We start from the raw sequence: 27,757 nt of genomic DNA, 5'->3' as shown, positions 1-27,757 counted from the left end.
GCAACCCCTCAAAGTGGCCTGAAGCAAAACCACAAGTGCCGTTTTCTCTTTCGTTCAAATGCAGTTCTTTTCCAACATTGCCTGCAATGAGCTTTGGTGCAGAGATTTGGGGACAGGGAGGCACATGGAGAAAAAAAAAAAAAAAAGACCAGGCAATTGCACAAAGCCTTTCCCTGGAAAACCCAGGCTCTGGGGATGGTGGGGGTCAGGACACATGGCTGCCCCCCTCCAGCCCTGGAGCTCCGGCTTTGATGGTCGAGGCACAGATGGGGATTCATCCCATTCCCCACATACAAGAGCAGTCTGGGAGCGGGAGATCGGCTGGGTATGTGTATATATGTATGTATGTGCATATAGATAGATCTATTTATATATAATAGGCTATATTAGAAAATCCTCTCTATGTATAAATATAAAACACTGGTATCCAAACATGACACCAACGGCTAACTAAAGTGCTTGACAGGAGCCGGACCCGGGTGAGCTTGATGGTAAACCGCTCATCCTGGGCGCTGGGGAAGCAAAACAATGGGGGACCCCTTCAGCAGGGGTTGCCACAGGAGGGAAGTGTGTGCTGGCCAAGCTGGGCCACCAAGAGCACTTGGGCCACCTGGGCCTTCTGGGTCTCAGGACTGTCTGGTCACTGCCCTGTCAACACTGTGCCTCATCTTTCCCCTACCTTCCCCACTGTGCTCCCGTCCACGAGGAGCACAGCGCTGGCGAGCTAGGCCCAGGGAAGAGCTGTTCCACAGGGAACTGATCATTTGAAAAAAATCCCTCCCCCTCAACCATCACTCCTCCAGGTCAGGCCCTGCCCGCACTCCTCCTGGGCTTCCTGCCTGGGTGGGGGTGGGACGAGGGAGGGGAGCAGAGGCTTTGTGGAATCTGAGGGCAGCCACCTTTCACCTGTAGGCCCCAAGCAAAGCATTAGCACCTCCACCATCCCCAAGGCCCATAGAAATGCCCACAGGCAAGTGGTCACCAGAGCTCTAGGGAGCAGAGGGGCCCCAGAAGGCAGGGAAGAGGCCCCCCAAAAACACAGTGCTACAAGAAGGGGTTAGTGGTTGGAGGCTTGGAGGCGAATGGGCTTGATGAGGGTCCAGTCTGGAAAGAAAGAACAATACATTTTCCAGTTAGGGGAGAGGAACTGGAAGCTTAGAAGAAAGGCAGCCAGGAGTCCTTTCTCCTGAAAAATCACTATGCTGAGGGCAGTGGGAAAGTGAGGGAGTAAAGGCCGGGCACGGTGGCTCATGCCTGTAATCCCAGCCCTTTGGCAGGCCAAGGTGGGCTGATCACCTGAAGTCAGGAGTTCAAGACCAGCCTGGCCAACACGGGAAAACCCTATCTCTACTAAAAATACAAAAATTAGCCATGTGCAGTGGTGCACACCTGTAGTCCCTGCTACTTGGGAGGCTGAGGCAGGAGAATTGCTTGAACTCAGGAGGCAGAGGTTGCAGTGAGCTGAGACTGGGCCTAGGAGAGAGTGAGACTGTCTCAAAAAAAAAAAAAAGGAAAGTGAGGGAGAAGGGAGCCAAGGGCAGGCTGGAACAGCATGGGAGATGCCAGGGCCCAGAAGAGCTGAGGCCCAAGCTCAACCCTGGCTTGGACAACGCAGACCTTCACGAGGAAGGGGCACAGGGGCCACCTCACATCAGCCTCTTCTGGAAGGATTGTCCCAGAGGGAAAGCCCACGAGCCCTACCACAGCACCCCTGCTGGGACACTCACCATGAAGGGGTTGGTGGAGATCCCAGCTGGCTGGCTCAGTGGCCTCTGCCCCAACTTGGCTGATCCTAAGTCCCCGAAAGAAGAGCCTAAGGGGCGAGAGCAGTCACTCGGCTGACACCAGCCAACCTTCCTGCAGGCGGACAGCAAGGGGGGCCCTCCTAAACTGGGGGAGTAAGGGAACAGAGCAGTGGAAGTACCCGGGCGGGTCTGGTGCTTCCCTAGTCCCCCCTGCTGGTCAGAAAGGGCACTGCATGGGCTCTGATGAGGTCGGAGGAACAACTAACTGATCTCTATGCAGAGACGGGATGGGGTGAAAGGGGTTGTCCATCTACAGCTCTTACCATTCTGCTGCTGAGCCAGCGGGGTCTGCGGCGGGAACAGCGGTGCTGGGAAGGAGCTGGCAAAGGCCCCGGTGGGTGGCACTGCCTGGGGGAAGCCAGGCCCAGCACTGCCCATCCCAAAGCCGGGCCCTATGGAGTGAAAGGCGGGAGGCTCAGGTGAACTTCTGGAAGGTGGGCTGGAGAACTGTTTTTCCTAAGTCCCTCTAAGATGGGAAAATGGGATATAGTTTTTCCTGACATGAGGAGCGAGGGACCCAGCCATGGAACTCTTCTGCTTCTCACACCACCAAACAACCCTGCCCTCTCCCTGCCCGGGGGTACGTGGCAGGGAGGGCATGGTGGTTCCAGGCACAGGCGCATTGCAGGACTGGGCTAGCCTCCCACTAAACTGCAAAAACGGTACAAACTTCTAACGCTGTCTGTGCTTCAGTTCTCATCTCTAAAATGGGACAGTCTGTCTCCTAGGGCTACTGTGAAGATCAAATCAGGGCCACGAAGCCCTCAGCACTGGGCCCACCACACAGCTCTTCTGTGTTTGCTCTTATTCCTCTCCCCCCGGCCTCAAGGCTTCAGCCAGCATGAGTCTGAGGGGAGAGCAGCAGAGGTTGGGGAGGGCCAGGGTGAGAGGAGACAACAGGCCTGGAGTTGATGGAAGCAGAGAACAGCGTGAGTGTTTCAGGTGGCTTAAGCTTCGGGGGACAGAAGGGACTGGGGCTGGGTGCCCAAAGGGACACTGCTGAGGGCCGGAGACAGGAGAATCGTTGCCACTGTCAGTCAACTCTAAAACAGTCTTCAGTGCGGTCTCTGGTAAGTAGCCGCCTGTGTGCTTCTAATTCTAAAATCTGGCTCTGTGACCTGGGTGCTAGGTGGCCTGGCACCGTGTGGGCAGGGGAAGAACCAGGCTGTCTGCTTCTCCTGACAGTGTGAGACCAAGGGTTAAGGGAGAGGCTGCAGGGTAATGTGCGCCTTGGGAGTCTCAGATGGTCAGGACAAGGGACCGTGCTGGAGGCTTACCTGGCGCCAAGCCGTTGGGCTGGAACGGGTTGGTGGAAGGCAGCGGGGGCTGGGCGGAGGGAGCTGCGAAAGGGTTGGTGAAGGCTGCCCAGGTGGAATGGGGAGCAGCAGGAGACAGAGATGGTTACTTTTTTTCTCACGTGCTTCATCCTGTGATGCCTGAGCATTCCTCTCAATCTCTCCCCTTCCCACCCTGTCCAGAGTCCCTAGACTCCTCCTGGCCTCAGGTCCCCTCCCCTGGGTCTCCACAGGCAGGACTCACCTCCAAAGGCCAGCCCTGTGCTGCTGCTGCCGCCCGTCGTGACAGACTGGAGCGGGGGGACCTGGCCAGCCATCCCGAAGAGGCTGCAACACGGGGAGAGAGAAGTCATGCACAGCTGCCAGGGCCAATCAAACCTGAGCAAGGGGCCAGTAGATGCCAACCCACCCTGCTCTCCAGGGTGAGTGAGAGAGAGAAGGGGAGGGGAGAACCGCCAGGAGATGCCGATGGGGCTGGAAGGAGCAAGGCCAGGCTTCAGGCGGCTCTCCTGCCCTACAGCAGCCTGCCCACTGTCTGTACCTACCTGCTAGGAACACCTGCAGCAGGCACCCCGGGTCCCAGGAAGCTGCTCACGTCTGCGAGGCTGTTTGGCTGACTGGCGGGTACCAGGGGAGCGGCACCAAATGGAGTCCCCTGGCTGCTCCCTGGGCAGTTGTGGAAAATACAACAGGGAGAGCTGAGGTGAGACAGGGCAGGAGGGGCAGGAGAGGAGATGGAGGTGGTGGTGGTGATGGATTGGAGTCATGGCATGACAGGTGCCCGCTGGGTTCTCTGAGGCAGCCCATTTTCTCAGGGACCACCCAGTTCAGGAGGTCTTGTCTCCCACCAAGAGTTCTGGGCAAGGTGACATCCCAGCCCTTCTCTGTGTCCCCTGCGCTCAAAGCTGTGCTGCGGAGAGGAAAGCAGCTCGTCCCCAGGTCAGGCTGTCCTTCTGCTCCAGTTTGGCTTTCATGTCCCACTTTTCCCTCAAGAGATGGAAAAGCCTGTCCTTTCCTCAAGCCTGCATTTCCATTTATCAGAACATGGCAGGGAGGGGCAGGCAGAGGCGCCATGGAGGACAGCAAGTCCCATCACACTCAGGAGACTCCTGGCCTGTGCAGCCTCCAGCCGTCAGCACTGTCCCTTCCCCATTTAGCCGCTGCTTCTCGGAAGGCCGCCCCAATGCCCTGAGCCTGGACGCACTGCTCATGGGGCCAGCCCCGCTGCCAGGTTCTCCTGCCCTGCCTCTTCTTCAGAGCCAAAAAGAAAAAGCACAGAGGGCAAGGCCCACATGGAAATCTTACAAAACAGCTGAGGGCCAAGAGTCCTGGAAATTCTAAGCAATCTTGTCTCAGGGGAAGAGGCTGAGTCCCTGTCATTTTAAGAAAGCCTCCTGTCTGCACATCAAAGTCTCGTCTCTATCTTGGGACCCTATCGACCACACTACTGGGCTGCTGTGAATGTAAAAGGAGGGTCCCGATGGAAAAAGGCTTTATTGACAGGACGTGGTGGTTCATGCCTGTAATCCCAATACTTTCAGAGGCCGAGGCGAGCAGATTACTTGAGGTCAGGAGTTCGAGACCACCCTTGGCAACATGGCGAAACCCTGTCTCTACTAAAAATACAAAAATGAGCCAGGCACAGTGGCAGGTGCCTGTAATCCCAGCTACTTCGGAGGCTGAAGCAGGAGAATCACTTGAACCCGGGAAGCGGAGGTTGCAGTGAGCTAGGATCACACCATTGCACTCCAGCCTGGGCAATAAAAGCGAAACTCCATCTCAAAAAAAAAAAAAAAAAAAAAAAAAATGGGAGATCTGGCCGGGCGCGGTGGCTCATGCCTGTAATCCTAGCATTTTGGGAGGCCGAGGAGGGTGGATCACGAGGTCAGGAGATCGAGACCATCCTGGCTGACACAGTGAAACCCCGTCTCTACTAAAAATACAGAAAAAAAAAAAAAAATTAGCCAGGCGTGGTGGCGGGCGCCTGTAGTTCCAACTACTCAGGAGGCTGAGGCAGGAGAATGGCGTGAACCCAGGAGGTGGAGCTTGCAGTGAGCCGAGATCGCACCACTGCACTCCAGCCTGGGCGACAGAGTGAGACTCCATCTCAAAAAAAAAAAAAAAAGGGAGATCTTCCACATGCCAGGCACTATGCATAAATAACAGCGACCCAGGCCCTAAATGGGAGAAGCTGAGAATCTAGCAGGGAAGACGAAGTGCCCAGTGCCTACCTGCTGCCAGGTCCTGAAGCCCCGCTCCCTCTCATTGAGTGTCGGCACTTGTAAGACAGTGCTCTCCTTTGCCACCTCCTTTCTAAATGCCTGGGCTTTCTAGATGAACGAGTGCTGGCTGCCAGCTTCCTCCTGGGCAAGGCTACAATGCCACTGTGCTTACTTGGTCATCAATCCTTTCTAATCCACAGGATGTAAGACAGGCTAGAAAGCCACCTGGGTGGGGCTGGGCCCAGTGGCTCACACCTGTAATCCCAGAACTTTGGGAGGCTGAGGCAAGCAGATCGCTTGAGGTCAGGAGTTCGAGACAAGCCTGGCCAACATGGCAAAACCCTGTCTCTACTAAAAGCACAAAAATAAGCTGGGCGTGGTGGTGCATACCTGTAATCCCAGCTACACGGGAGGCTGAGGCACCAGAATCACTTGAACCTGGAAGAGGAAGATTGCAGTGAGCCAAGATTGAGCCACTGCACTCCAGCCTGGGCGACAGGGAGAGACTGTTTCAAAAAAAAAAAAAAAAAAAGCCAGCAGCATGGTGTTAGATCCTCTACTGACTCTCCCAGCCGAGGTCTTTCCCTGCCTGCCTGCCTCCAAGTACAGTATGTGGAATTTCCACGCAAGCATGGCTCCCTCTCCTCGGATGGCTGACTCTTTGTACTGCTGTGGTCCTTCATGTTCCAGGAGCTTCATCCAGTGAGGACCAGGCTGGGAGAGAGGCTGCAGGCCATGCTGTGCCTCCCTGTGGACACCAGGGGGCAGAACCATCCCTAGCCCAGGCGGGGTTGGCCCTTTGCAGAGAGGGTGCATTCTCACAAAGGAGGCGGTGGCCCAAGAAACACCTGCACTCCTGTTTGCTTTTCATTTCATGCACTTTTTTTTTTTTTTTTTTTTTGAGACAGGGCCTCATTCCAGTTGCCCAGGCTGGAGTGCAGTGGCATGATATCAGCTGACTGCAGCCTCAACCTTCAGGGCTCAGCTGATTCTCCCACCTTAGCCTCCTGAGTAGCTGGGACTACAGGCACGCACCACCATGTCCAGCTAATTATTTGTATTTTTGGTAGAGATGAAGTTTTGCCATGTTGCCCAGGCTGGTCTCGAACTCCTGAGCTCAGGTGATCTGCCCACCTCAGCCTCCCCAAGTGATGGGATTACAGGCATGAGCCACCACACCCGGCCTTCACGCGCTTCTTACACCACGCAGCTAGATTTCTGCCCTGCCTTATCACAGTTTGAGGGAGAGAAGCAGTTTTGAAAACCTCCCCTCTCTCCATACTCCCCCTCAGAAATATAAAAATAAAAGCAGGTTTGTCAGAAGAGACACCCACCTCTCAAAATCTCCTCTCTCAGTTCACACCCAATAGCTAAGTCACACTCACGGGAACACCTGCATGATCATGGTGTAGTGGGAAGTGGTTCTGCCAATTATCAGCATTAGATCTGGGCCAAGTTGAGCCAGTATCCTGCAAAGGGAAGCTCTTTCCTTCCTCATGGACATAATGCACGGAGGCACCCAACAATGGCAGGATCCTCGGAAATGTTCCTTGGCTCTGGGTTTGGCTGTAGATTGACTGTTTTTGTTTTGTTTTGTTTGAGACAGAGTCTTGCGCGGTCGCCCAGGCTGGAGTGCAGTGGCACAATTTCAGCTCACTACTACCTCAGCCTCCTGGGTTCAAGCAATCTTCCTGCCTCAGCCTCCCCAGTAGTTGGGACTACAGTCACGCACCACCATGCCTGGCTAATTTTTGTATTTTGGTAGAGAGGGGTTTCACCATGTAGGCCAGGCTGGTTTCAAACTTCTGACCTCAAATGATGCACCCCACTCAGCCTCCCAAAGTGCCGGGATTACAGGTATGAGCCACTGAGCCCAGTGATTGACTGCTTTTTGAGACAACCAGATAGTGGACAAAAGGTTTAATGCTTGGGACATCGGTGGAGCTGAGCCCTTCCTTCTCTCTGAGTCTGCCCCAAAAACTGTCTTTACGGTGAAACCCCATCTCTACTAAAAATACAAAAAATTAGCCAGGTGTGGTGGCGGGCTCCTGTAGTCCCAGCTACTCAGGAGGCTGAGGCAGGAGAATGGTGTGAACCCGGGAGGCGGAGTTTGCAGTGAGCCGAGATCGTGCCACTACACTCCAGCCTGGGTGACAGAGTGAGACTCCATCTAAAAAAAAACAAAAACAAAAACAAAAAAACTCTCTCTTTAGAGCAATCAATTGTACTGGGAAGGCATTTCAGAAGGGACGCAACTATAACAACTTTATATAGGCTGTTTCCTTGAGTGCTCCCATTCCTAGGAGCACACCTTTCTTACTAAATTGAATATTCCTGCACCAATGTACAATTCCTGCCAACAGCGCACAAGAATGTCCTTTTCCCCACATAATACTGGCCATTATCAATCTAAAAATTTTGCCAATATGATGTGCAAAACTATCTTATCCTAGTTTGCATTTCTCTGATTAGTTAGGTTGAGGATATTTTCTTTTGTTTTTTCTTCTTTTTCGAGACAAAGTCTCGCTCTTGTCGCCCAGGCTGGAGTGCAATAGCACGATCTCTGCTCACTGCAACCTCCGCCTCCCGGGTTCAAGTGATTCTCCTGCCTCAGCCTCCCAAGTAGCTGCTATTACAGGCGCCTGCCACCACGCCTGGCTAATATTTGTATTTTTAGCAGAGACAGGGTTTCACCATATTGGCAAGGCTGGTCTTGAACTCCTGACCTCAGGTGATCCACCTGCCTCAGCTTCCCAAACTACTGGGATTATAGGCATGAGCCACCGCGCCTGGCCTATTTTCGTATTTTTTTTTCTGGGTGTTACCTGCTTATATGTCTTGTCCATTATTATATTCTCATATTCACAGGAATTTTAGAAATACTCTATGGATACTAACTTCCATCTGTTTTCCATGTTGTATCTTCTCTCCATCTGTTTCATGCCTTTAAGCTTTGTTTATGTCATCTTTTATCATACAGAATGTGACCTATGGCCAGGCATGGTGGCCCATGCCTATAATCCCAGAACTTTGGGAGGCCAAGGCAGGCGGATCACTTGAGGTCAGGAGATTGAGACCGGCCTAGCCAACATGGTGAAAACCCGTCTCTACTAAAAATACAAAAATTAGCCAGGCGTGGTGGCATGCACCTGTAATCCTGCTACTCAAGAGGCTGAGGCAGGAGAATCGCTTGAATGAGATTGCGCCATTGCACTCCAGCCTGGGCAACACAGTAAGACTCTGTCTCAAAAAAACACACAAACAAAAAAACAAAACAAAACAACAAAAACCAGAATGTGACCTATGTGATTTCTCTTTGTTAGAATTTATGGAGGTTTTTTTTCCTATAGTTTCTTTCTTACTTGTCTGTTAGTCATGTGGGAAAGCATATTATAGTCTCCTACTCCTTTGGCTTTTTAAATTCTGATTGTGTCTAATAGTTTTTGCTTTGTGAATCTCATGGGTATGCGGTCAGTTATTTTAAGTACATGATTTTGAGAACCTCTTTGTGAACTTTTTTTTTTTTTTTTTTTTGAGACAGAGTCTTACTCTGTCACTCGGGCTGGAGTGCAGTGGCAGGATCTCGGCTCACTGCAGCCTCTGTCTCCCAGGTTCAAGTGATTCTCCTGCCTCAGTCCCCCGAGTAGCTGGGATTACAGGCGCCTGCCACCATGCCCAGCTAATTTTTGTATTTTGAGTAGAGACAGTGTTTCACCATGTTGGCCAGGCTGATGTCAAACTCCTGACCTCAGGTGATCTGCCCACCTGGGGCCTCCCAAAGTGCTAGGATCACAGGTGTGAGCCACCATGTCCGGCCAACTTTTATCAATATGAAATGTTTCTTCTTGTCACCCTCCAAAACGATAAAATAAAAACAAAAGCAGCTAATCAGCTCACAGTGGCACAGTGAGAAGGCTGTGGGCAGAGCATGAGTCAAGAAGTCTGGGCTCTGGTCTCAGCTTGGTCACTCTGTGGCCTGCATGACTAGGGAAATTGCTTAACTGCCTTATCTGTCAAATGGCCAAATTTTAAGGGTTCCTTCCAGCCCTCAAAACTCTATGATCAGAGGAACTTGGGTAGGCTCTGGGGTGGGAAGAATAACTTACCAAAGCTGTAACTTTCAGTTAGCATCCGACTGGCTGGCAGTGAGGGTGGAGAAGAGAAGGGTGGGTAGAGGAAGAGAGAAAGAAAGAGTGTATATCACTGGCTTTTCCCCAGACATCTGAGCCTGACAGCGAGCACTGCAGCTGCCCTCCCATGTGTCCAGGATGTCCAAAGGCAGAAGGCACCCAAAGGCTATGAAGACTCAATGTGTAGAGCTTGGGAAGGAGCAGAATGCTTTAAGAAGGCCTGAAAAGTCTCTTGCAATGGCTAAATAACACAGTTTATTTGGTTTTGTTTGTTCGTTCGTTTGTTTTGAGACAGGGTCTCACTGTCACCCAGACTGGAGTGCAATGGCACAATAATCACTCACTACAGCCTCAAACTCCTGGGCTCAAGCGATCCTCCCACCTTGGCCTCCCAAAGTGTTAGGATTACAGGCGTGAGCCATTGTGGCTGGCAGCAACATAGAGTTTATAGGCCTTTGGTCTTAGAGGGATGGATGAGGACTTCTGGAGACTACCTTGACCCTTGACCCTTTGGGACAGTATACTATGCAGACAAGAGCACCTTAGAGAAAAAGTCACGTCCATTTTCAATTTTTCTAGGACTCAGGTCTTCCATACTTCCTAGTGAAAAGTTTCCTAGTGTATAACCCACACAGCTCCTGCTGCAATCTTAGTCATTTTCCTTTCATGAAAAAGCAGAACAGTAGAGCCCCCTCTCCCTGACAAGAATGTGTCAGACATGCTCATCCTCTCCTGGACCTGCTTCTCTTTGTGCTTTGCTGCTTTGCGCAGTTCTTTAGGATAGTGAGGATATGAATGAAGGGTGATTTATGGACATGAACAAATGGACACAGTTGGAAGAGAAAGGAAGCCAGTGGGGCAGAGTTTACCTGCAGGAGTTGGCTGGGCCTGGAACGTGGCTTGACCAGCTGGAGGGAGGCTTCCAAACACAGAAGAGCTGGGGCCACTGCTAAAGGCATCAAAGTTGGCAAAGCCTCCGTGGGAAGGTGCCTGGCCTGTAGGTAGAAGAAACATAAAGGTTATATAGAAAATTGTCGGGTGTGGTAGCTCACGCCTGTAATCCCAGCACTTTGGGAGGCCGAGGCGGGCAGATTACTTGAGGTCAGAAGTTCAAGACCAGCCTGGCCAACATGGTGAAACCTGTCTCTACTAAAAATATAAAAATTAGCTGGGCGTGGTGGTGCATGCCTGTAATCCCAGCTACCTCGGAGGCTGAGGCATGAGAATTGCTTAAACCTGGGAGGTGGAGGTTGCAGTGAGCCGAGATTGTGCCACTCTACTCTAGCCTGGGTGACAGAATAAGACTCTGACTCAAAAAAAACAAAACACAACAGAAAAAGAAAAGAAAATGTATATGCCTATCCATGTAATATAGCTACTAATTCTAAAGGCCAAGGCCACTCTTATGGGACATCTGCCTTTCCACAGGGTTCTCTTCAAAGGGAAATGGGTGGGGCCTGGGGCCAAGAGCCAGACCCACACAGGGGGACAGGGGCACCCAGGGCCTCCAGGTTCACTCCCTGCCCTCTTCTGTCCTTACTCCATGAGGCATTAACATTTTTGTCAGGGCCTAGTTTGGAGCATGAAATTTTTTTTTCATGGAGGAAGGAGCTTGAAATTTTTTTTTTTTTTTTTTTTTTTGAGACGGAGTCTCACTCTGTCACCTAGGCTGGAGTGCGGTGGCGCGACTGTGGTTCACTGCAACCTCCACCTCCTAGGTTCAAGCAATTCTCCTGCCTCAGCCTCCCGAGTAGCTGGGACTACACGCGCATGCCACCACACTTGGCTAATTTTTTTTTCTTTTTAGTAGAGACGGGGTTTCACCACGTTGGCCAGGCTGGTCTTGAACTCCTGACCTCAGATGATCTGCCCGCGTCAGCCTCTCAAATGCTAGGATTAAAGGTGTGAGCCACTGTGTCCGGCTTAAAAATTTTTAAAGAGGGAAAACAGATTCTATGCTGCTGAACCCTCTACTGGCTATTGTTGATTTGGGGGAAGAATAATCTTTGGTGAAATGGAACACGTGATAATCCCCCTCCTCCCATTTTAACAGAGACAGAAAATAATTTTTAAAAAGGCTATTTCCAGTGTTCTAAAAGGAAGTGCTAGGAGCTCTCGACTGTAATGTTTTAGGATCAAACTCCCAAACATAATCCTGGCTGTACTTATTTGACCCCAATCCTCCCAGCCTCACTGCTTCAGAGTGACCTTCACATTTGTTTGCATGAGAAGATCTAGAGCCATGGTCATCTCCAGGGACTGGATCTCTCATGTTGTAAGTATATATGCTGTAGGGACGGTCCCATCCCAAAACCCACTTACCCCCAAAGGCAGGGAATGCAGCAAAAGCTGGTGCCATCTGGGGTGCGGCAAAGGGGTCTCCACCGATGTCAGCCAGCAGGTCAGTACTGGCTTTTTTGACAGAGGAGTGGGGAGGTGGCTGAGTGCTCCGGGCCTGGGATGTCCGAGCGTGAGACTGACTGACGGGCTTGGAGGAGAAGGAATGCATACAGCCCTTAGAATCCCAGACATGCCCCAGGCCCTCCTCTGGCTCCCCAGGTTGCCCTCAGATAGGCAGGTAGAGAGAGAAGACAGTGAGTAACTGCCCTCAACCTAGAAGTTTCCTGGGCAGGAGCTGCCTTAGCCCTTCTCATAGCTCATATCATCCTCATCTTCTCAGTATACCTGCTCCAAGAACCACACATTTTACAGCACATGAGCCAAGGTAACCCTGAGATATACAGGAATATTGCCCAACACTGCCCCCGGGGCTGTTACTCCTTAACTTTCCCAGGTATTGGACACCATATTCCAGCCCCTTCTGTGTTTCTTTGATGGAATGCTCAGGTTTGGAGCTGATATTCTGACTTTCCTAAATACCACTTCCTGTTAGGTTCTGACTTCCAAAAATATGAGGTTCAGAAGTGACAAATACAAGATACAGGTTAACAGCAGAGCTGAGACCCAACTCACAGCTCCTGCACTGTTGTCTGCTAAGTCTGGGGAATCTGATTCAGGAAACTGACACTCCTGTCTCCCAAATCTCAACAGAAACATGACGAGCAGATCTGAGAGTTACCTGGCTCGAGGTGGAGGCAGCAACTGAGAGAGACGGTGCAGGATCACCCAGAAGTGTCCGAAGGGGCTTCCCTTCTGGGATGGAGCCCTGCACAGGGGTGGAGGCACTGCCTTTGGTATAAGTGGGCCCCTTGACTTGGTCTGGGGGGACATACCTTTGAGAAAGAACAGTTAGGCTGTAAAGAGAGGGATGAAACTTTGGACAACGCTCAGCTTAGGTGTTTGGGAAGACAGGTTACAGGAGTCAAAATCTATGATCATTTTTCTCTACTAATTCCCTTTTTTGAAGGGAATGGGCAACTTAGCAAAGTTCTTCCTATCTTGAGCATCCCCTTGAACATCTTTTGGTTTTTTTGAGACAGGGTCTCGCTCTGTCACCCAGGCTGGAGTGCAGTGGGGCAATGTTGGCTCAACACAGCCTTAACCACCCAGGCTCAAGTGATTCTCCTGCCTCAGCCTCCCAAGTAGCTGGGACCACAAACAAGTACATGCTACCATGCCTGGCTAATTTTTTAATTATTTGTAGTGACGAGGTCTCGCTATGTTGCCTAGGCTGGTCTCAACCTCTTGGCCTCAGGTGATCCTCCTGCCTTAGCCTCCAAAGTTCTGGGATTACAGGCGTGAGCCACGGCACCTGGCAAAGGTCCCCCTCTTTTATTTTCTGGGTGTTTCTTCAGACTCCTTCTTCTCAGCTCCATAGAAAAGCTGCCTGCCGCCTCATCCTCTAGGTGCTCACAATCCACACTTCTACCCTGCCAGCTCCTGCTGGAACAATTCCCTTCCACTACAGTGTATGTGGCCTCTACTCTGTAAGTGTCATCTTAATCCCGAGGACATCCGTAGGAGGGACTCCGCAGTGTGGTCTTATCCACATCAATCTCTTTGTTCTCTGCATTCTCTTCTCTACCTCACAGTTACCTCCCAACATGTACACACCCCAGAAATCCCACAAGAAGTGATACCAGGGGAGAGGAAAGGTAAGGGAGAATGGAGATGCTGTTTCCTTCATCAGGAAGACAAAATATAGTTGTCCCATGGTATCCTCAGGGAACTGGTTCCAGGATCCCCCTGACAATTCCATAATCAGAGGACGGGACGCTCAACTCTCTTATATAATATGGTGAAGTATTTGCATATCAAATATGTACATCCTCTAAGATACTTTAAATTATCTCTAGGTTACTTATAATACCTAATACAATGTAAATGCCATGCAATAGTTGCTATATTGTATTGCTTTTTATTTGTATTATTATTTTTTTTTTTTTTTTGAGACGGAGTCTCACTCTGTCACCCAGACTGGAGTACAGTGGCATGATCTCGGCTCACTGCAACCACCGCCTCCCAGGTTCAAGCAGTTCTCTGCCTCAGCCTCCTGAGTAGCTGGGATTACAGGCGCCCACGACCATGCCTGGCTAATTTTTTGTATTTTTAGTAGAAACGGGGTTTCACCATGTTGGCCAGGCTAGTCTTGAACTCCTGACCCTGTGATCCACCCGCCTCGGTCTCCCAAAGTGCTGGGATTACAGGCATGAGCCACCGCGCCTGGCCTTATTTGTATTGTTTTTTATTGTTGTATTGTTATTTTTTGTGTTCCCTACTTTTTTTTTTTTTTTTTTTGAGACAGTCTCTCTCTTTGCCCAGGCTGGAGTGCAGTGGCATGATCTCAGCTCACTGCAACCTCCGCCTCCTGGGTTCAAGCGATTTTCCTGCCTCAGCCTCCAGAGTAGCTGGGATTACAGGTGTCCACCACCACACCCAGCTAATTTTTTTGTATTTTTAGTAGGGACGGGGTTTCACCATGTTGGCCAGGCTGGTCTCGAACTCCTGACCTCAAGTGGTCTGCCCACCTCAGCCTCCCAAAGTGCTGGGATTACAGGCGTGAGCCACCTTTCCTGGCCTGTTTTCCCAAATATTTTTGATGTGAGGTTGATTGGATCCATGGTTCCAGAATCTACAGATACAGAGGGCTGACTGTACATATAAATCATGAAACAAGGCCAGGCGTGGTGGCTCACGCCTGTGATCCCAGCACTTTGGGAGGCCAAGGCAGGCAGATCACTTGAGCCCAGGAGTTTCAGACCAGCCTGGGCGACATGGTGAAACCCCATTTCTACAAAAAATATAAAAATTAAGGCCGGGCGCGGTGGCTCATGCCTGTAATCCCAGCACTTTGGGAAGCCAAGGCGGGTGGATCACGAGGTCAGGAGATCGAGACCATCCTGGCTAACACGGTGAAACCCTGTCTCTACTAAAAATACAAAAAATTAGCCAGGTGTGGTGGCGGGCGCCTGTAGTCCCAGCTTCTCAGGAGGCTGAGGCAGGAGAATGGCATGAACCCGGGAGGAGGAACTTGGAGTGAGCCGAGATCGTGCCACTGCACTCCAGCCTGGGCGACAAGCGAGACTCCGTCTCAAAAAAAAAAAAAAAAAAATATATATATATATATACACATATATATATATATATGTATATATATGTATATATATGTATATATATATATGTATATATGTATATATATGTGTATATATATATGTATATATATGTATATATATGTATATATATATGTAAATTAGCCAGGCATGGTGGCACACACCTGTAGTCCCAGTTACTGGGGAGGATGAGGTAGGAGGATCACCTGAGCTCCAAGAAGCTGAGACTGCAGTAAGCTGTGACTGTGGCACTGCACTCTAGCCTGGGCAACAGAGTGAGAACTTGTCTCAAAAAAAAAAAAATCATGAAATGATGGGTTAAAGGAATAAAACTATAGGATGTGTGCTTCCAGCCATCTCTCCCCATACACAAGATCAGCTGAGCTATAAAAATGAACACCCACAGGCCTGCCTCCCGACTCCAATCAGTCTACTATCTCTCCAAAAGAGAGGACATAAAAATCTGCAGGGTTAGTGACTGAGAACAAGTTGTCCTTTCATGTAGATTTATTTTAGCCGTAACTGAATGTGAGTGGAACAGAATCAACCCAAGTCTAGTCTTTGTGAGAAGGCCAAATTCAACTCTAGAAACTGGACTGTCAGATGAAGAATGTCTTGAACACGTTTCCGTAGCAACCTCTTTCCTACTCCTTACCATCTCTTCTTCTCATATTTTTCCTGGAGAAACTCCTTCACTTTCTGAGGATCCCTGGAATCTGGTACTAAAGATGTCCGAGCATCAAATAGACCCAGCCAAATCTTCCGGCAAACCTAAAAGAATGAAGGTGTCAGAGGAGTGGGAGCAGAAAGCAGGAAATACAAAAGATACCACTTCCTTTTTTTTTTTTTTTTTTTGAGACGGAGTCTCGCTCTGTTGCTGGGCTGGAGTGCAGTGGCACAATCTCAGCTCACTGCAACCTCCACCTCCGGGGTTCAAGCGATTCTCCTGCCTCAGTCTCCCAAGTAGCTGAGACTACAGGCGTGCGCCACCACGCCCAGCTAATTTTTGTATTTTTAGTAGAGGTGAGGTTTCACCATGTTGGCCAGGATGGTCTCGATCTCTTGACCTGGTAATCTGCCCATCTCAGCTACCCAAAGTTCTGGGATTACAGGCATGAGCCACTGCATCCAGCCACCACTTCCTATTTATTCATCAGTAAATATATATTGGCTGGGTGTGGTGGCTCACACCTGTAATCTGAGCACTTTGAAAGGCCGAGGTGGGTGGATCACTTGAGTACGGGAGTTCAAGAGCAGTCTGGGCAACACAGCGAAACCCACTCTCTAAAAAAAATGCAAAAATTAGTGGAGCGTGGTGGCACGTGCCTATAGTTCCAGCTACTTGGGAGGCTGAGGTGGGAGGATCGTTTGAGCCCAGGAGGTTGAGGTTGCAGTGAGCCAAGATTGCGCCATTACACTCCAGCCTGGGTGACAGAGCAAGACCTTGTCTCCAATGAATAAATAAATAAATAAATAAATAAATAAATATTGAGCATGGACACAGTGCTAGGATCTGGGTCTATCTACAAACCAGACATGATTCCTGCCCTCGCAGAGTTTATAATCCAATGGGGCAGTCATATCTTAGATAAATAAAACTAAAGTTATAATCACATTTTGTGACATGTATTGAAAAAGGAAAATAGAGGGCCATGAGAATTATGGAGAATTAAATTTCGATAAGGGTAGGGTCCAGGACAATTTTCAGAGCTCTGGCTTCCAGGACACCTCCAGAGGCCCTTGAGGACACCCTCTAAGTAAACCAATCACCCATAAGCTAGGAGTACTGCTAACGCCAAGGATACCAACTTCTGATCAGCAGATTTAGCTAGGGAAGGGGTTTAAGTCACTTCCAAGTAAAAGATATGCACTTAAATCCAGGTTGTCAAGGCTTAAGGCAGCAGAGCTGGCTCCAGGAAAGCTTCCTCAGAGGGGCTGGCCCAGTCAACTCTGAATGCTCATGCTCTGGAGCTCTGGTCATTCCACCCCTCCATTGCTCGGGTGCCACATCCTACAAAGATATTGCTACTTCCCCTGACTCCTGAAAAGGGGGCCTAGACAAACCACGATTTGTATAACAGAATAAAGATTCTGTAAATATACCTAAGGAAAGAAATCATACATATGAAAAAATTAAGAGAAACTCAACCAAAAATAAAACCGTAAGGTTTCCCTACAATCTTGAGGCAAAGTCCCACCTGCAGATAGGGCGACCTTCTCACTACTCCATCAGTGGCAGCTCACCTCATTTCCACGGGATTGCAGGAATACTACTTCAGGCTCAGTGAAAGTTGTCATGGAGATTGACTTGACACGATGAGGGGGGTTCAGCCCTCTCCTACGGGAGAGAAACAGGAAGAAAGAGAAGTATAATGCAGTTAGCACAGCAGGCTGTTCATGGGAGGAGGAGGAGGGAGAAAGGGTGAAAGAATAGCATATAAACTAAGCTCAGATAGAACCCCCCCATCTGAAGCTACTTCCTAATTCCAGGAAAGAAGGGAAATATTTGGAATATTTTGGAGACATTAGAAGTCTCCAAAGAGAGGCCAGGCACAGTGACTCACACCTGTAATTCCAGCACTTTAGAAGGCCGAGGCAGGCAGCTCACTTGAGGCCAGGAGTTCGACACCAGCCTGGCCAATATGGTGAAAACCCATCTCTACTAAAAATGCAAAAATTAGCCAGGCGTGGTAGTGCACGCCTGTAATCCCAGCTACTTAGGAGGCTGAGGCACGAGAATCGCTTGAACCTGGGAGGCAGAGGCCACAGTGAGCCGAAATCACCCCACTGCACTCCAGCCTGGGCGACAGCAAGACTCTGTCCCCACTCCCACCACCCCCCTCCAACCCCCAAAAAAAGAAGTCTCCAAAGAGACAGGGAAGAGAGAGTCAGGAACATCCTGTGATCCCAGTAGTTCTGGAGAGGAAAGGTAGAGCCTGCCCATCCAGAAGCCTCCTCTAGCCTGGCTCAGATCCCAATAGTTTCAGTGTTCAGCCTGTAGGCCGAGGGGGTACTTCTGGGAACTCAGACGTGTGACCACTTCCCATTTCCTACTTTATCATTGTTTTAGACCTGCAGCCCATCCCCAAGGTCCCAGGGCCCACAAAAACACAAATCCTTCAAGCATGAGGGAAGGCAAAAATGAAGGCCCAGTACTATTCTTGATAACACTAACAAAAACAGGATTTGGTGACAAAAAACAGTCTCTAGCCCAGCTGACCCTCCTTGTGTCTACAAAGAAGGGTGGAGTGGTGGTGGGATGGAGAGGGTCCCTCTCTTTCAGGAAGCCATCTCTAGGAAAAGAAATATTTGATTTTCTTATTTCTATATCGCTCAGTAAAGCAGGAAGAAGTCAAGTTCAACCATAAGCTATGAGGCTGGCGTGGGCAAGGAATATGTATCCTGTGGCAATGCTTTTGTGCCTCCTCTGTATGTTCTGTTAACTCCCTGGGAATCCAGTTCTGCCTCCAGGAACCCTGTGGAGATTACAAGAGAAGAGAAGCCTTCCTTGTCCCCACTCAACTGGTCTCAGGAGTGTTCTAATACAGGAAACTTGGGGCTAAGCCAGGCAGGGCTTCATAGGTTCTCCTGTCGTTGCACCTTAAGTTTTATTCTGGTCTAGGTCTACTACCCTCATCGGATTAAAACAAAACTGCCCAAACCAAAACAAGCTAGACCCTGGGACAGAAGGGAAGCAGTCTCAGCAGATGAGGCCTCTTCAGACTTTTACTCTCATGGAAACAAAAAATGGCCAAATCGAGTTGCTCAAATAAAAATCCAGAATAGGGTCCTGACTGACATCCTCAGGAAGTGCAAAGGGGGAAAAAGAGACAAAAATATTTAACAGATGAAAATCCTGAAAATTCACAAAGAAGGTGGGGAAAACATACATTCACACTAACAGGTGCACACACAGAATCCAAGTGCTCCTGCCAAGTCTGGGAAAACAGCAGCGAGGTGTAAGCAAAAGCAGCGGTGGTAGGGGGGGTGGTGGCAGGGAGTGGGCGGACTCAGTACAGAGTGAACAGTAAAGGGCGGCCACCCTGCGGATGATAAATTACTCATTATGGGATTTTTAACAAAGGACAGGACACTGGAGGCTCTAGTTGACGCTGTTTGCAGCAATTCTGCTGCTAGACCTTTAGGTATAAAGGGTCTCAAAAATGCTCTTATAAAAGACAAGCAATATCAAAGAGGACTGATGCCCCCAAGGAAAGATAAGCTCAGGGATAAACAAAAGCAAGGCTTTGTTACTACATATCAAACAATAGCTCTTAAGCTTGATCTGCCCTGAAGACTGTCTTCCGATCACATTTCAGAGATAGTCCGTTCTCTCTCCTAAGGCTTCTGTTGCTAATGGCTTGGTTTGGTTTTGCTTTTAATTCTAGCCAGCCTGCTTTTATACTCTTTCTCACCTTAACCACTAGGCCCTTTCCCTTCAGAATGTCAGAGCTTTCTGAAGTCTAGCCAGACCTCACTGTCTCTGTGATCTCAAAGGTCTTCTCCTTCACCTCCTACAAACAAAATTTACTTTGCCAAAACACAAGGCATTATGGGAGGCACTGTGGGGGATACAAAAATTATAAGACGGAGTTATCTTATCACCAGGAGCTCACAAGAAGAACCCACGAAGCCTGGACAAAGGTACTTCTCACTGCTGTAGGGTGCTATTCAGTCAGGCACTGATGGATCAGGGAGAACGTGACTCCAGGATGCAGCAGTTGCGGAAGGAAGAGAAACGGTCATGGGGAAGGTAAAACATATTATGTTTACACTAGAAAAACAGATTCTAAGCCTATCACAAAAAGGTCATTGACATTTCCTGAATGGATAACCAGGAACTGTTAGAGAACTGTAAACAGGGAGGTGTGCTTCCTTGTTAGGAGGAGGAGGCGGGACTCAACCCAGGCATCAATCAAAATGGGATGCTTAGAACAGAACTTATGGTTGAGCCTGGAGTTTATTTTTGGTGGGGGTGGCAGGGAGCGGGGGGCGGCAGACGTGATAGGATGATGGGAAGGCAGAGAAAATAAGAAATGATTTAGGTGCTTTGGGCCAAATGAATCTGATGGAACAGGATGTTTCCATAGCACAGTACAAAAAGCATTGCTCTGACCTTGATGTCTGTAGACTGGATTTTGTACAACCAGAGCCACAGTCTGGGGGCAGGGAGAATTCTCTACAAGGCAACACTGCAGCCTAGGAAGGGGGCCTAGTTACATGGCCTATGAGTCAGAGTTTTTCTTTCTGAATCACAGAGAGGCCACTGCTGGCCAAAAGAAGCAATTTAGAAACAAGAGCCCCCTTCCTCCTGGTAGCTAAAATCATGTGGCCGAGGTGTGCTGCATTTCACTGCATACATACCAGGGTCATGCAGCGGACCAGATGTGAGTCACTGGCCTGGAATTAAACAGGCCCAGCTCTCCTACTTGCACCCAGCTCCCCAACATAACTCTCAGGTTCCTCGCAAAAGAGGTAATCACAGCAAATTCATTCTGGTATTTCTAACCAGGAAGTGCTGGGGAGGAACACAGATCAATTTATTTTCTCAGAATAGAGTAAGTTTTTCCAACTGAAAGTACATTATTACTAGGACTCAAGCCTCCAGCCAGTCAGGTTGTCTTTATCCACTTCGGTTTCTTTTTCACAGGGCACCTAAAGGGCATTTGAAGTATTCTGAATTATTTGGCAGCTGAAGCCACTTGTATGTGTAGCTGCTAACATCTGCCCAGTCCTCTCTCTTTCCCTCCCTCCCGTCTCCCCTCTGATTCCATTAGGCATAGTACTATTTCCACAAATACCACGCCTTTTGTTTTTCTGTGATCATCACCCTCATGCTGGCCCATATTTTTGCTTCTATCTTGCTTCATAAAAGCATCAAACCTGCTCAGCTGCTCAGATAAGAAAGTTCTGCCAGGTTGACAATGGAAAAAAACCAGTTCCACCCAGCACCCAAGTTCTTTTTCATTTGTGCCAAATTTGGACTTGGGAAATCCTTGCCTTTGAACAATTGTGTTCAGATTCATACACCCCAGATCGTGTTTCTTTGCTCTGGGATTTCACTCCTCTGCTTCTGAACAGGGTACAACTAAACCAGTTTAGCTCTTATGTTGGATGCAAACATCGCCATGAAGAGTCCCTGTTAGGAACTTTTAATAGTCCCTAAGAGGAAGGCTCTCCTATTACCCTGCTCCAGGGTCAGTTTCACTAATTTTAGGAAACCTCTTCCTGATCTAAATTCTGCTTCAACCCATTTCCTTTGTTCCTCCTCAGCAGCAATGATAAACAGCTGTCCTGTTGATTAGAGCCAGGTAGACTCCTGATAGCATCCAGCTGCCCTTCCCTTTAGGCTCAACCTCAATCTTTTTTACATGTCTCCCTCTGCCCTCACCTGTCTCACCACCACCCCCCTCCACAACCAACACCACCCCACTCACCACCCCACGTCGAGCTTTTTCTCATCCCTTTAGTAATTTATTACTTCTTTAGGGGTTTTTCAAGTAGTTCATGCACCCCTTATGAAACAGCACCTACATCTGTAATTTAGTGAGACTCTGTCCACCTCTGCCCAGCAGAGGTCAACATGAAAGGTGACAGAGAAGGGGATGGAGGGATGGGACTAAAACAGGGGCAAGGTACATGTGTACCTCTCCAACCCAGACAGATGGAAAAGTACTGAATTACTGAAGAACATACTGTACCTTTCCTCCCATGGAGATTAAAATGCTTCAACTAAGAACCCCAGCAAGCCTGACAGGGAAAGTAAGGCACAAGGAGGGCAGGAACTTGTCACAAATAAAGAGCTGTCAAGTGCATTCTTGACACCCAGTCCAGAGCTCTGCCCACCTTAATTCTGACTCCTGTGATCATAGTAAAGTTGGGCAGAAATAGAAAAGTGTCTATTACGAACGCCTGAAGAACAATGAATTGAGGATGGACCCAAACAGCCACATCAAGGAAACATGTCATACTTTGCTGAAAAAATTGGGTGTCAAAGTTAGTCCATCCTTATGTCAATGAGATCTCAGGCCTCAACATCCATTTTCTTTCTGAGGAACAGTGGTTCATCCACAGAAGCATTCAGGCAAACCAGAACAAGAAAGAACATTTAAAGCACTGCTTTGCAAATAGATGCTTTTTAGCAGCAATTTTTACCCCGTCTTAAGATTCAAATGACAGATTCATCCTCCAAGAATTAGAAATGTAACTAAACAAACAAGCATATGTGTATGTTGGGGAAATTAAACAGATCCACATCTAGGTTAAGGAAATTAGGTACTGGAAGAAAACCAAATGAATAAAACTAGGTCAGGTGTGGGACCTACAATTGTGGCAGTATGTATGTAAATTTAGGAACAGCAGAAACTAGCAGCCTTTCTCTCAAGCCCTCACACCAACGCTGTAGGTTTTTGCTACAGCTGAGAAAATATTTCTCATTAAAAAAGAGAGAACAAGAATGAGTTCATACATGCAGGGATGCAGGCAGAGTCATACCCACCCACCAATATTAAAATGTGTGTTTTTCTTCAGATCTTAGGAAATTCAACTTTGGCTGGAATCATCAACTTTGCTACATCGGCCAATCCAACCAGCTGGGAATTCTAGTAATTTTGCTCACTGCCCCCAGACGACTCTATCCCCTTATGAAGGAGACATATTTGTAACCCACTGAACAGAAAACTGGCCTTTAAAATAATGTCATCCTGCTGTCTCCTTTCTCTGGCTAAGGTGCTAAGTGTGGTATTTCAATTTCTTCCCTCAATATCCTCTTCATTTTAACAAAGAATATTTCTTCTCGAGGCCAGGCACAGTGGCTCATGCCTGTAATCCCAGCACTTTGGGAGGCCAAGGCAGGTGGATCACCTGAGGTCAGGAGTTTGAGACCAGCCTGGCCAACATGGTAAAACCCTGTCTCTACTAAAAATACAAAAATTAGCTGGGCGTGGTGGTGTGCACCTGTAATCCCAGCTACCTGGGGAGGCTGAGGCAGGAGAATCGCTTGAAACCAGGAGGTGGAGGTTACAGTGAGCCAAGTTCGGACCACTGCACTCCAGCCTAGGCGACAGAGCGAGACTCCGTCTCAAAAAAAAAATTAATAATAATATTTCTTCTCTTTGCATCATACCTCAGTTTGGTATCACTCTAACCCACAGAGCTTCATTTTACTTCATAGCTTTTAGCAATACAGAATGATTTCTTTATAGTCCATGGCTTCCACTAGGATGTCAGCTCCATGAAAATGGGAACTTATCACTACTGTATCTCCAGTACCTAAAACAGTGTCTGGCGCTTGATAGGCACTGAATAAGTTAGTGTTGACTGACCGAATGAATGAACGTGCTGGCTGTCAGCCGACCACAATTTTCACTTCCCACCAACACCAAACCCTAATCTACAGGTAATCAATCATGTGGATTTAAGATGCTAATTGGTCTCCGTGACACCATGGAGCCATGCCTCCAGAAATAAGCATCCCTGCCTCACATTCTGCCTTACAGCCCACCTACCAGCTCCCACTCCTTCCCACAGCACATCAAAGGGACACAGGTAATACTGTGTTAAGACCCCTTTACAAGGGTTATATGCCTTGCCCTTGTCATGCGTATATATAATTATATAGGGAAACCCCAGCTTTCTTGCCGAGTTTCTCCTGAAATTTCTCTCCTTAAACTCTCAACATGCCTTCAATTCAGCTTCATTTACTGGCCTAACCTCTTGATCTTTCATTTCACTCTCATTTCCTACTAACAAAGGGTTGGTCTAGCTTCTCATTTCCCAAATACCAAAATATGCTCTCTAAATCCGCCGCCGTGAGAATCACTCCCTGATTTAGTCTCATAATGCTTTACCAAAAAGCTAAGCAGGCTGGGTGCCGTGGCTCACGCCTGTAATCCCAGCACTTTGGGAGGCTGAGGCAGGTGGATCACTTGAGATCAGGAGTTCGAGAGCAGCCTGGCCAACATGGCGAAACCCCATCTCTACTAAAAATACAAACATTAGCCAGATGTGGTGGCGCGTGCCTGTAGTCCCAGCTACTCAGAAGGCTGAGGCAAGAGAATTGCTTAAACCCAGGAGGTAGGGGTTGCAGTGAGCCGAGTTCGCGCCATTGCACTCCAGCCTAAGCAACAGAGTGAGACTCCATCTCAAAAAAAAAAAGAAAAAAGAAACCAAGTTTTTAATGTGTCCCAGATACCTTAGCTTTGTGTCCTGATTGAGGGGTATTATAAGGGAAATGTTATCTGTGGGACACTTTAACAAAGATCTACAAAATAATGATAACAATGTCAGCACTTCCCAGTTACTCAATTTTATCCATCAGTTTCATCCTTCTGCTTCTCATAGCAGGATCTTCAGGAATCAGCTCTTTCTCTTTCTACTTTACCTATACATACTCCCTTTTTTTTTTTTTTTTTTTTTTTTTTTTGAGACAGAGTCTCGCCCTGTCACCCAGGCTGGAGAGTGCAGTGGTGCGATCTCGGCTCACTGCAACCTCCACCTCTTGGGTTTAAGCGATTCTCTTGCCTCAGCCTCCTGAGTAGCTGGGATTACAGGCACCTGCCATCATGCCTGGCTAATTTTTGTATTTTTAGTAGAGATGAGATTTTGCCATGTTGGCCAGGCTGGTCTTGAAACTCCTGACCTCAAGTGATCTGCTCACCTTGGCCTCCTGTACATAGTGAGCCACCGAGCCCAACCCCTATACATACTCCTAAACGTTGCTCAATCTCTCCCCAGAGTTCTTCACCCACTCTCAAATCCCTATCCTCTTGCTTCATTTCAGTCCATCTCAGTTTATGACACATTACTGTTTGGGTTCTCAATCATTATCCCAAGAGCCACGATGGCTTTCACTTAGACCAAAGTCGAATTCATCCTTACAACCCACAAGTGAGGTTGATCAGAACTCAGGGAGAAGTTTAGCAAAGGAGGTTAAAATGAAGTAAATAATTCCAAACTGTATCTTGGGAAAACTAAATCCTCACTGCTGGTCTGCCATGATCATCACTAATATCAAACAACAAATGTTGGAAACAGCAATGCCCATATGGCACTGGATAAGTTACGAAACCTCTCTTTGCTTCTGTTGTCCCATCTGTCTTGCAAGAACAATAGTGCTCGCTCCCTGGCTCCTAAAGGTATCAAGACAGGGAAAGCTTTTTTTTTTGAGACGGTGTCTTGCTCTGTCACCAGGCTGAAGTGCAGTGGCATGATCTTGGCTCACTGCAACCTCCACCTCTCGGGTTCAAGTGATTCTCCTGCCTCAGCCTCCCAAGTAGCTGGGAGTACAGGTGCGCACCACCACGCCCAGCTAATTTTTGTATTTTTAGTACAGATGGGGTTTCACCATGTTGGCCAGGATGGTCTCGATCTCTTGACCTCATGATCTGCCTGCCTCGGCCTCCCAAAGTGCTAGGATTACAGGCGTCAGCCACAGCGCCCGGCTGGAAAGCATTTTTTAAAAAACAAAACAAAAACAACAGTGTCTTAAAATAAGACTAAAAAATTGTCAAAATAAATCCCTTGACAAACTTATTAAAAAACAGAGATCCAGGCCTGATATCAGATGTGAATCATGCATCTAACCAAATAATATCTTAATTTGGGGGTAGGAGGAGTGCAGAGGGGAGTGGAGGGGGGTTTACTATATAACCAGAAATCTAGGCTAGAACTGTGGCTGTAAATTCACTCTGGCATGACCGAACAGTACCAATGCCAAGAGTAGCACTCAGATGATGCACCAAAGCCCCTCCAAAATCTAGAATTTCCTGGATGCTACCGCCAGGATCCAGTCATGGCAACAGGGAGCTTAAAGGTGTAAACGATTAACCTTCAGGATGGCTCACCTAGATGCGCAAACGTTTGAAAAAGCTAAGCTCTCTACCAGGGTAACCCATTGGCTCTCATCTCTTAGATTTCGTAAGAGTTTTACCCTCTGGGTAACATTTCAAAGCCCTGCTAAGATTAGTATCTACACCTGAACTCTGGACCATGGCTCCCTTCCAGCCACTATCTCTAGGCTGTCAATCGGGGTTAATTCGCTTTTTTTTTTAATCCTGTACTCTAATCATAGGAATTTCAACCAAGTTTCAGCTGGCTTCTGCATCTCACACTCCAGCAGGGACACAAGCCCGAAGGAAAAAAGGTGCTCGTCCATCTCCAGGCCGGCTTTCCCCACCTTTTTCCTTTTTGCTTTCCACCTGCATGAAGTTCCCTCTGAAGGTGCATGTCATTTTCTGGCCCTTTAAGTCCCGACACCGCATCCCACTCCGAATTCCCTTCCATCCTCCGCACTTTCTCCCCTCCCCACTTGCAGTTTGCCTCGACCCCCTCGGGGAGTTTCTCGGTCCCTCTCCGGGCGTCCTTCTGCACCCGCACCCTTCTCTCCGCAGAGCGACTCCGGCCTTGCTTCCTCTCCCCTGCCCTTTCCCCTCCCCACCACACCGCTGCAGCAGAAGACCCCGTCCACACAGCCGGCGCGTTCCCTGACCTCCCCGCCGCCCCTCACCTTGGCCCCTTTCCCTCGCGCCCCGGAGCCCCGGCCTCCTCACCCCGCCCCCGGGTCCCCGGGGTCCCCCCACGCCGACCTCGGCCACTCCCTCCCGGTCACTCACAGGAGGCCGGAGCAGGTGGTGCACACGAAGCTGCCCACGGTGATATCCACGTAGGTGACCCCGCGCTGGGCGCACTCGAAGCAGTGGCGGTTCCCGGCCTGGCTGCAGCCACCCAGCTCCCGCACCCGACGGCACCACACCTCCGAGGCCGCCTCCGCCTCCGCCTTGCCCCCGCTGACCCCGCCGCCCGGGCCCGGGCCCTTCTTCGCCGCCATCACCATCGCTGCCCACTCCCTCCCCGCTAGTCAGCAATCACCCCTTCAACCACTGCTGCCTTCCCGCCTCCTCAGCCGCCTCCGCACGCCCGGCTCCCCTGACAGAAGCTCGGGAGCGGGCGGCGTCCGCAGGAGACTTAGCCGCCCCCCACCCTCCTTGCCCGTCCTGCACACTGATTGGCTAGGTTTCTCCCACCTCCTTACTCCGATTGGCCCGCCCTGGGACGGCCTCCGGTTGCTGGAGCCGCCAATGCCACGCCCCACCGCCTTCAGGCCTCAGGCCTCTCCTATTGGCCGGCAGAGACCCCAGCAGCGAGAACTGTGCGTGCCCTCTCCTTGTCCCCGCCCCCTCTCGCCACTGCCTCCACCGTGGCCCGCCTCCTAGTTCCGATTGGTGAGTCCTCGGCACTCGGGCTTCGACGCTAATTTTGATTGGCTGGAGGGGCTGCAAAGTTAGCGCGCGAGACAGAGGAGGTGCCCCGCGCGTGCGTAGCTGTCGTCCTCCCGACTGATGACGTTAATTCCCGGCAAATTTCAAAGGCTAATTCTAGACTGTGTAGAGTGTCATGCAAAGCGGAAGAGAAGTAGCCATGTAAGGGGCTGAGCAGCAGGGGGAAAGAAGAGAGCGCTTAAGGGAGAGGGAGAGGGAGCAAGAGTGCTTTACTAGACCAGTGCTGTAATTCCTGAGCCACAGAGCGAAGGGAGTGCTTTATAAATGTCATTTCATTAGCTCCGCCTATCCCAGAGGTGGAATCCCCATTTTACACCCTTAGGTTCAACAACTTGCGGCAGATCACACGAGTACGTGGCCCAGGATTCCACTCTGGGTCTTCCAACTTTAGAAACCCCGCCTTTAACCCTCCTAGTAGGTGGACTAGTATTCGATTATTCATCTAACAAACAGTGTCTGTTAGGTTTCAGGCACGTTCTAGACACTGGGAATAGAATACAACAGCGAAGCAATCAAA

General features: G+C 49.3%; 1 protein-coding gene across 3 annotated transcripts; it reads right to left on the bottom strand.

Annotated features, from left to right (window-relative positions):
- Positions 1-41: 41 nt before the first annotated feature.
- Positions 42-26,940, bottom strand: AGFG2 (ArfGAP with FG repeats 2). 3 transcript variants are annotated; one of them, XM_054560274.2, is made up of 13 exons: positions 26,575-26,929; positions 17,207-17,300; positions 15,618-15,733; positions 12,532-12,685; positions 11,775-11,940; positions 10,322-10,447; positions 9,429-9,461; positions 3,646-3,766; positions 3,345-3,427; positions 3,083-3,166; positions 2,069-2,197; positions 1,728-1,813; positions 42-1,104 (listed from the first exon to the last, which is right to left on the bottom strand). In XM_054560274.2, the coding sequence occupies exons 1-13, from the start codon at positions 26,793-26,795 to the stop codon at positions 1,045-1,047; spliced, it is 1,473 nt and encodes a 490-aa protein (XP_054416249.1). In that variant the 5' UTR covers positions 26,796-26,929; the 3' UTR covers positions 42-1,044. The 3 variants fall into 3 exon arrangements, with proteins under 3 accessions (XP_054416249.1, XP_024106191.1, XP_063581989.1); XM_024250423.2 differs by lacking the exon at positions 9,429-9,461 and having other exon boundaries at positions 26,575-26,940; XM_063725919.1 differs by lacking the exons at positions 42-1,104; positions 1,728-1,813; positions 2,069-2,197; ... (2 more) ...; positions 3,646-3,766; positions 9,429-9,461 and adding an exon at positions 5,246-5,760 and having other exon boundaries at positions 26,575-26,930.
- Positions 26,941-27,757: the final 817 nt, after the last annotated feature.

The sequence above is a fragment of the Pongo abelii genome, chromosome 6, assembly GCF_028885655.2.
Source record: "Pongo abelii isolate AG06213 chromosome 6, NHGRI_mPonAbe1-v2.0_pri, whole genome shotgun sequence".
Lineage (NCBI taxonomy): Eukaryota > Metazoa > Chordata > Mammalia > Primates > Hominidae > Pongo > Pongo abelii.
This window is presented reverse-complemented; position numbering and strand designations above follow the sequence as displayed.

Excerpts from the sequence above, each read along its gene's own strand:
- AGFG2 (XM_054560274.2), bottom strand. The coding sequence starts at position 26,795 with ATGGTGATGGCGGCGAAGAAGGGCCCGGGCCCGGGCGGCGGGGTCAGC. Across the intron at positions 10,448-11,774 it reads TGCATTCCCTGCCTTTGGGG|GCCAGGCACCTTCCCACGGA; the intron begins GTAAGTGGGTTT and ends TTCTACCTACAG. Across the intron at positions 3,767-9,428 it reads AACTGAAAGTTACAGCTTTG|GGAGCAGCCAGGGGACTCCA; the intron begins GTAAGTTATTCT and ends ACAACTGCCCAG.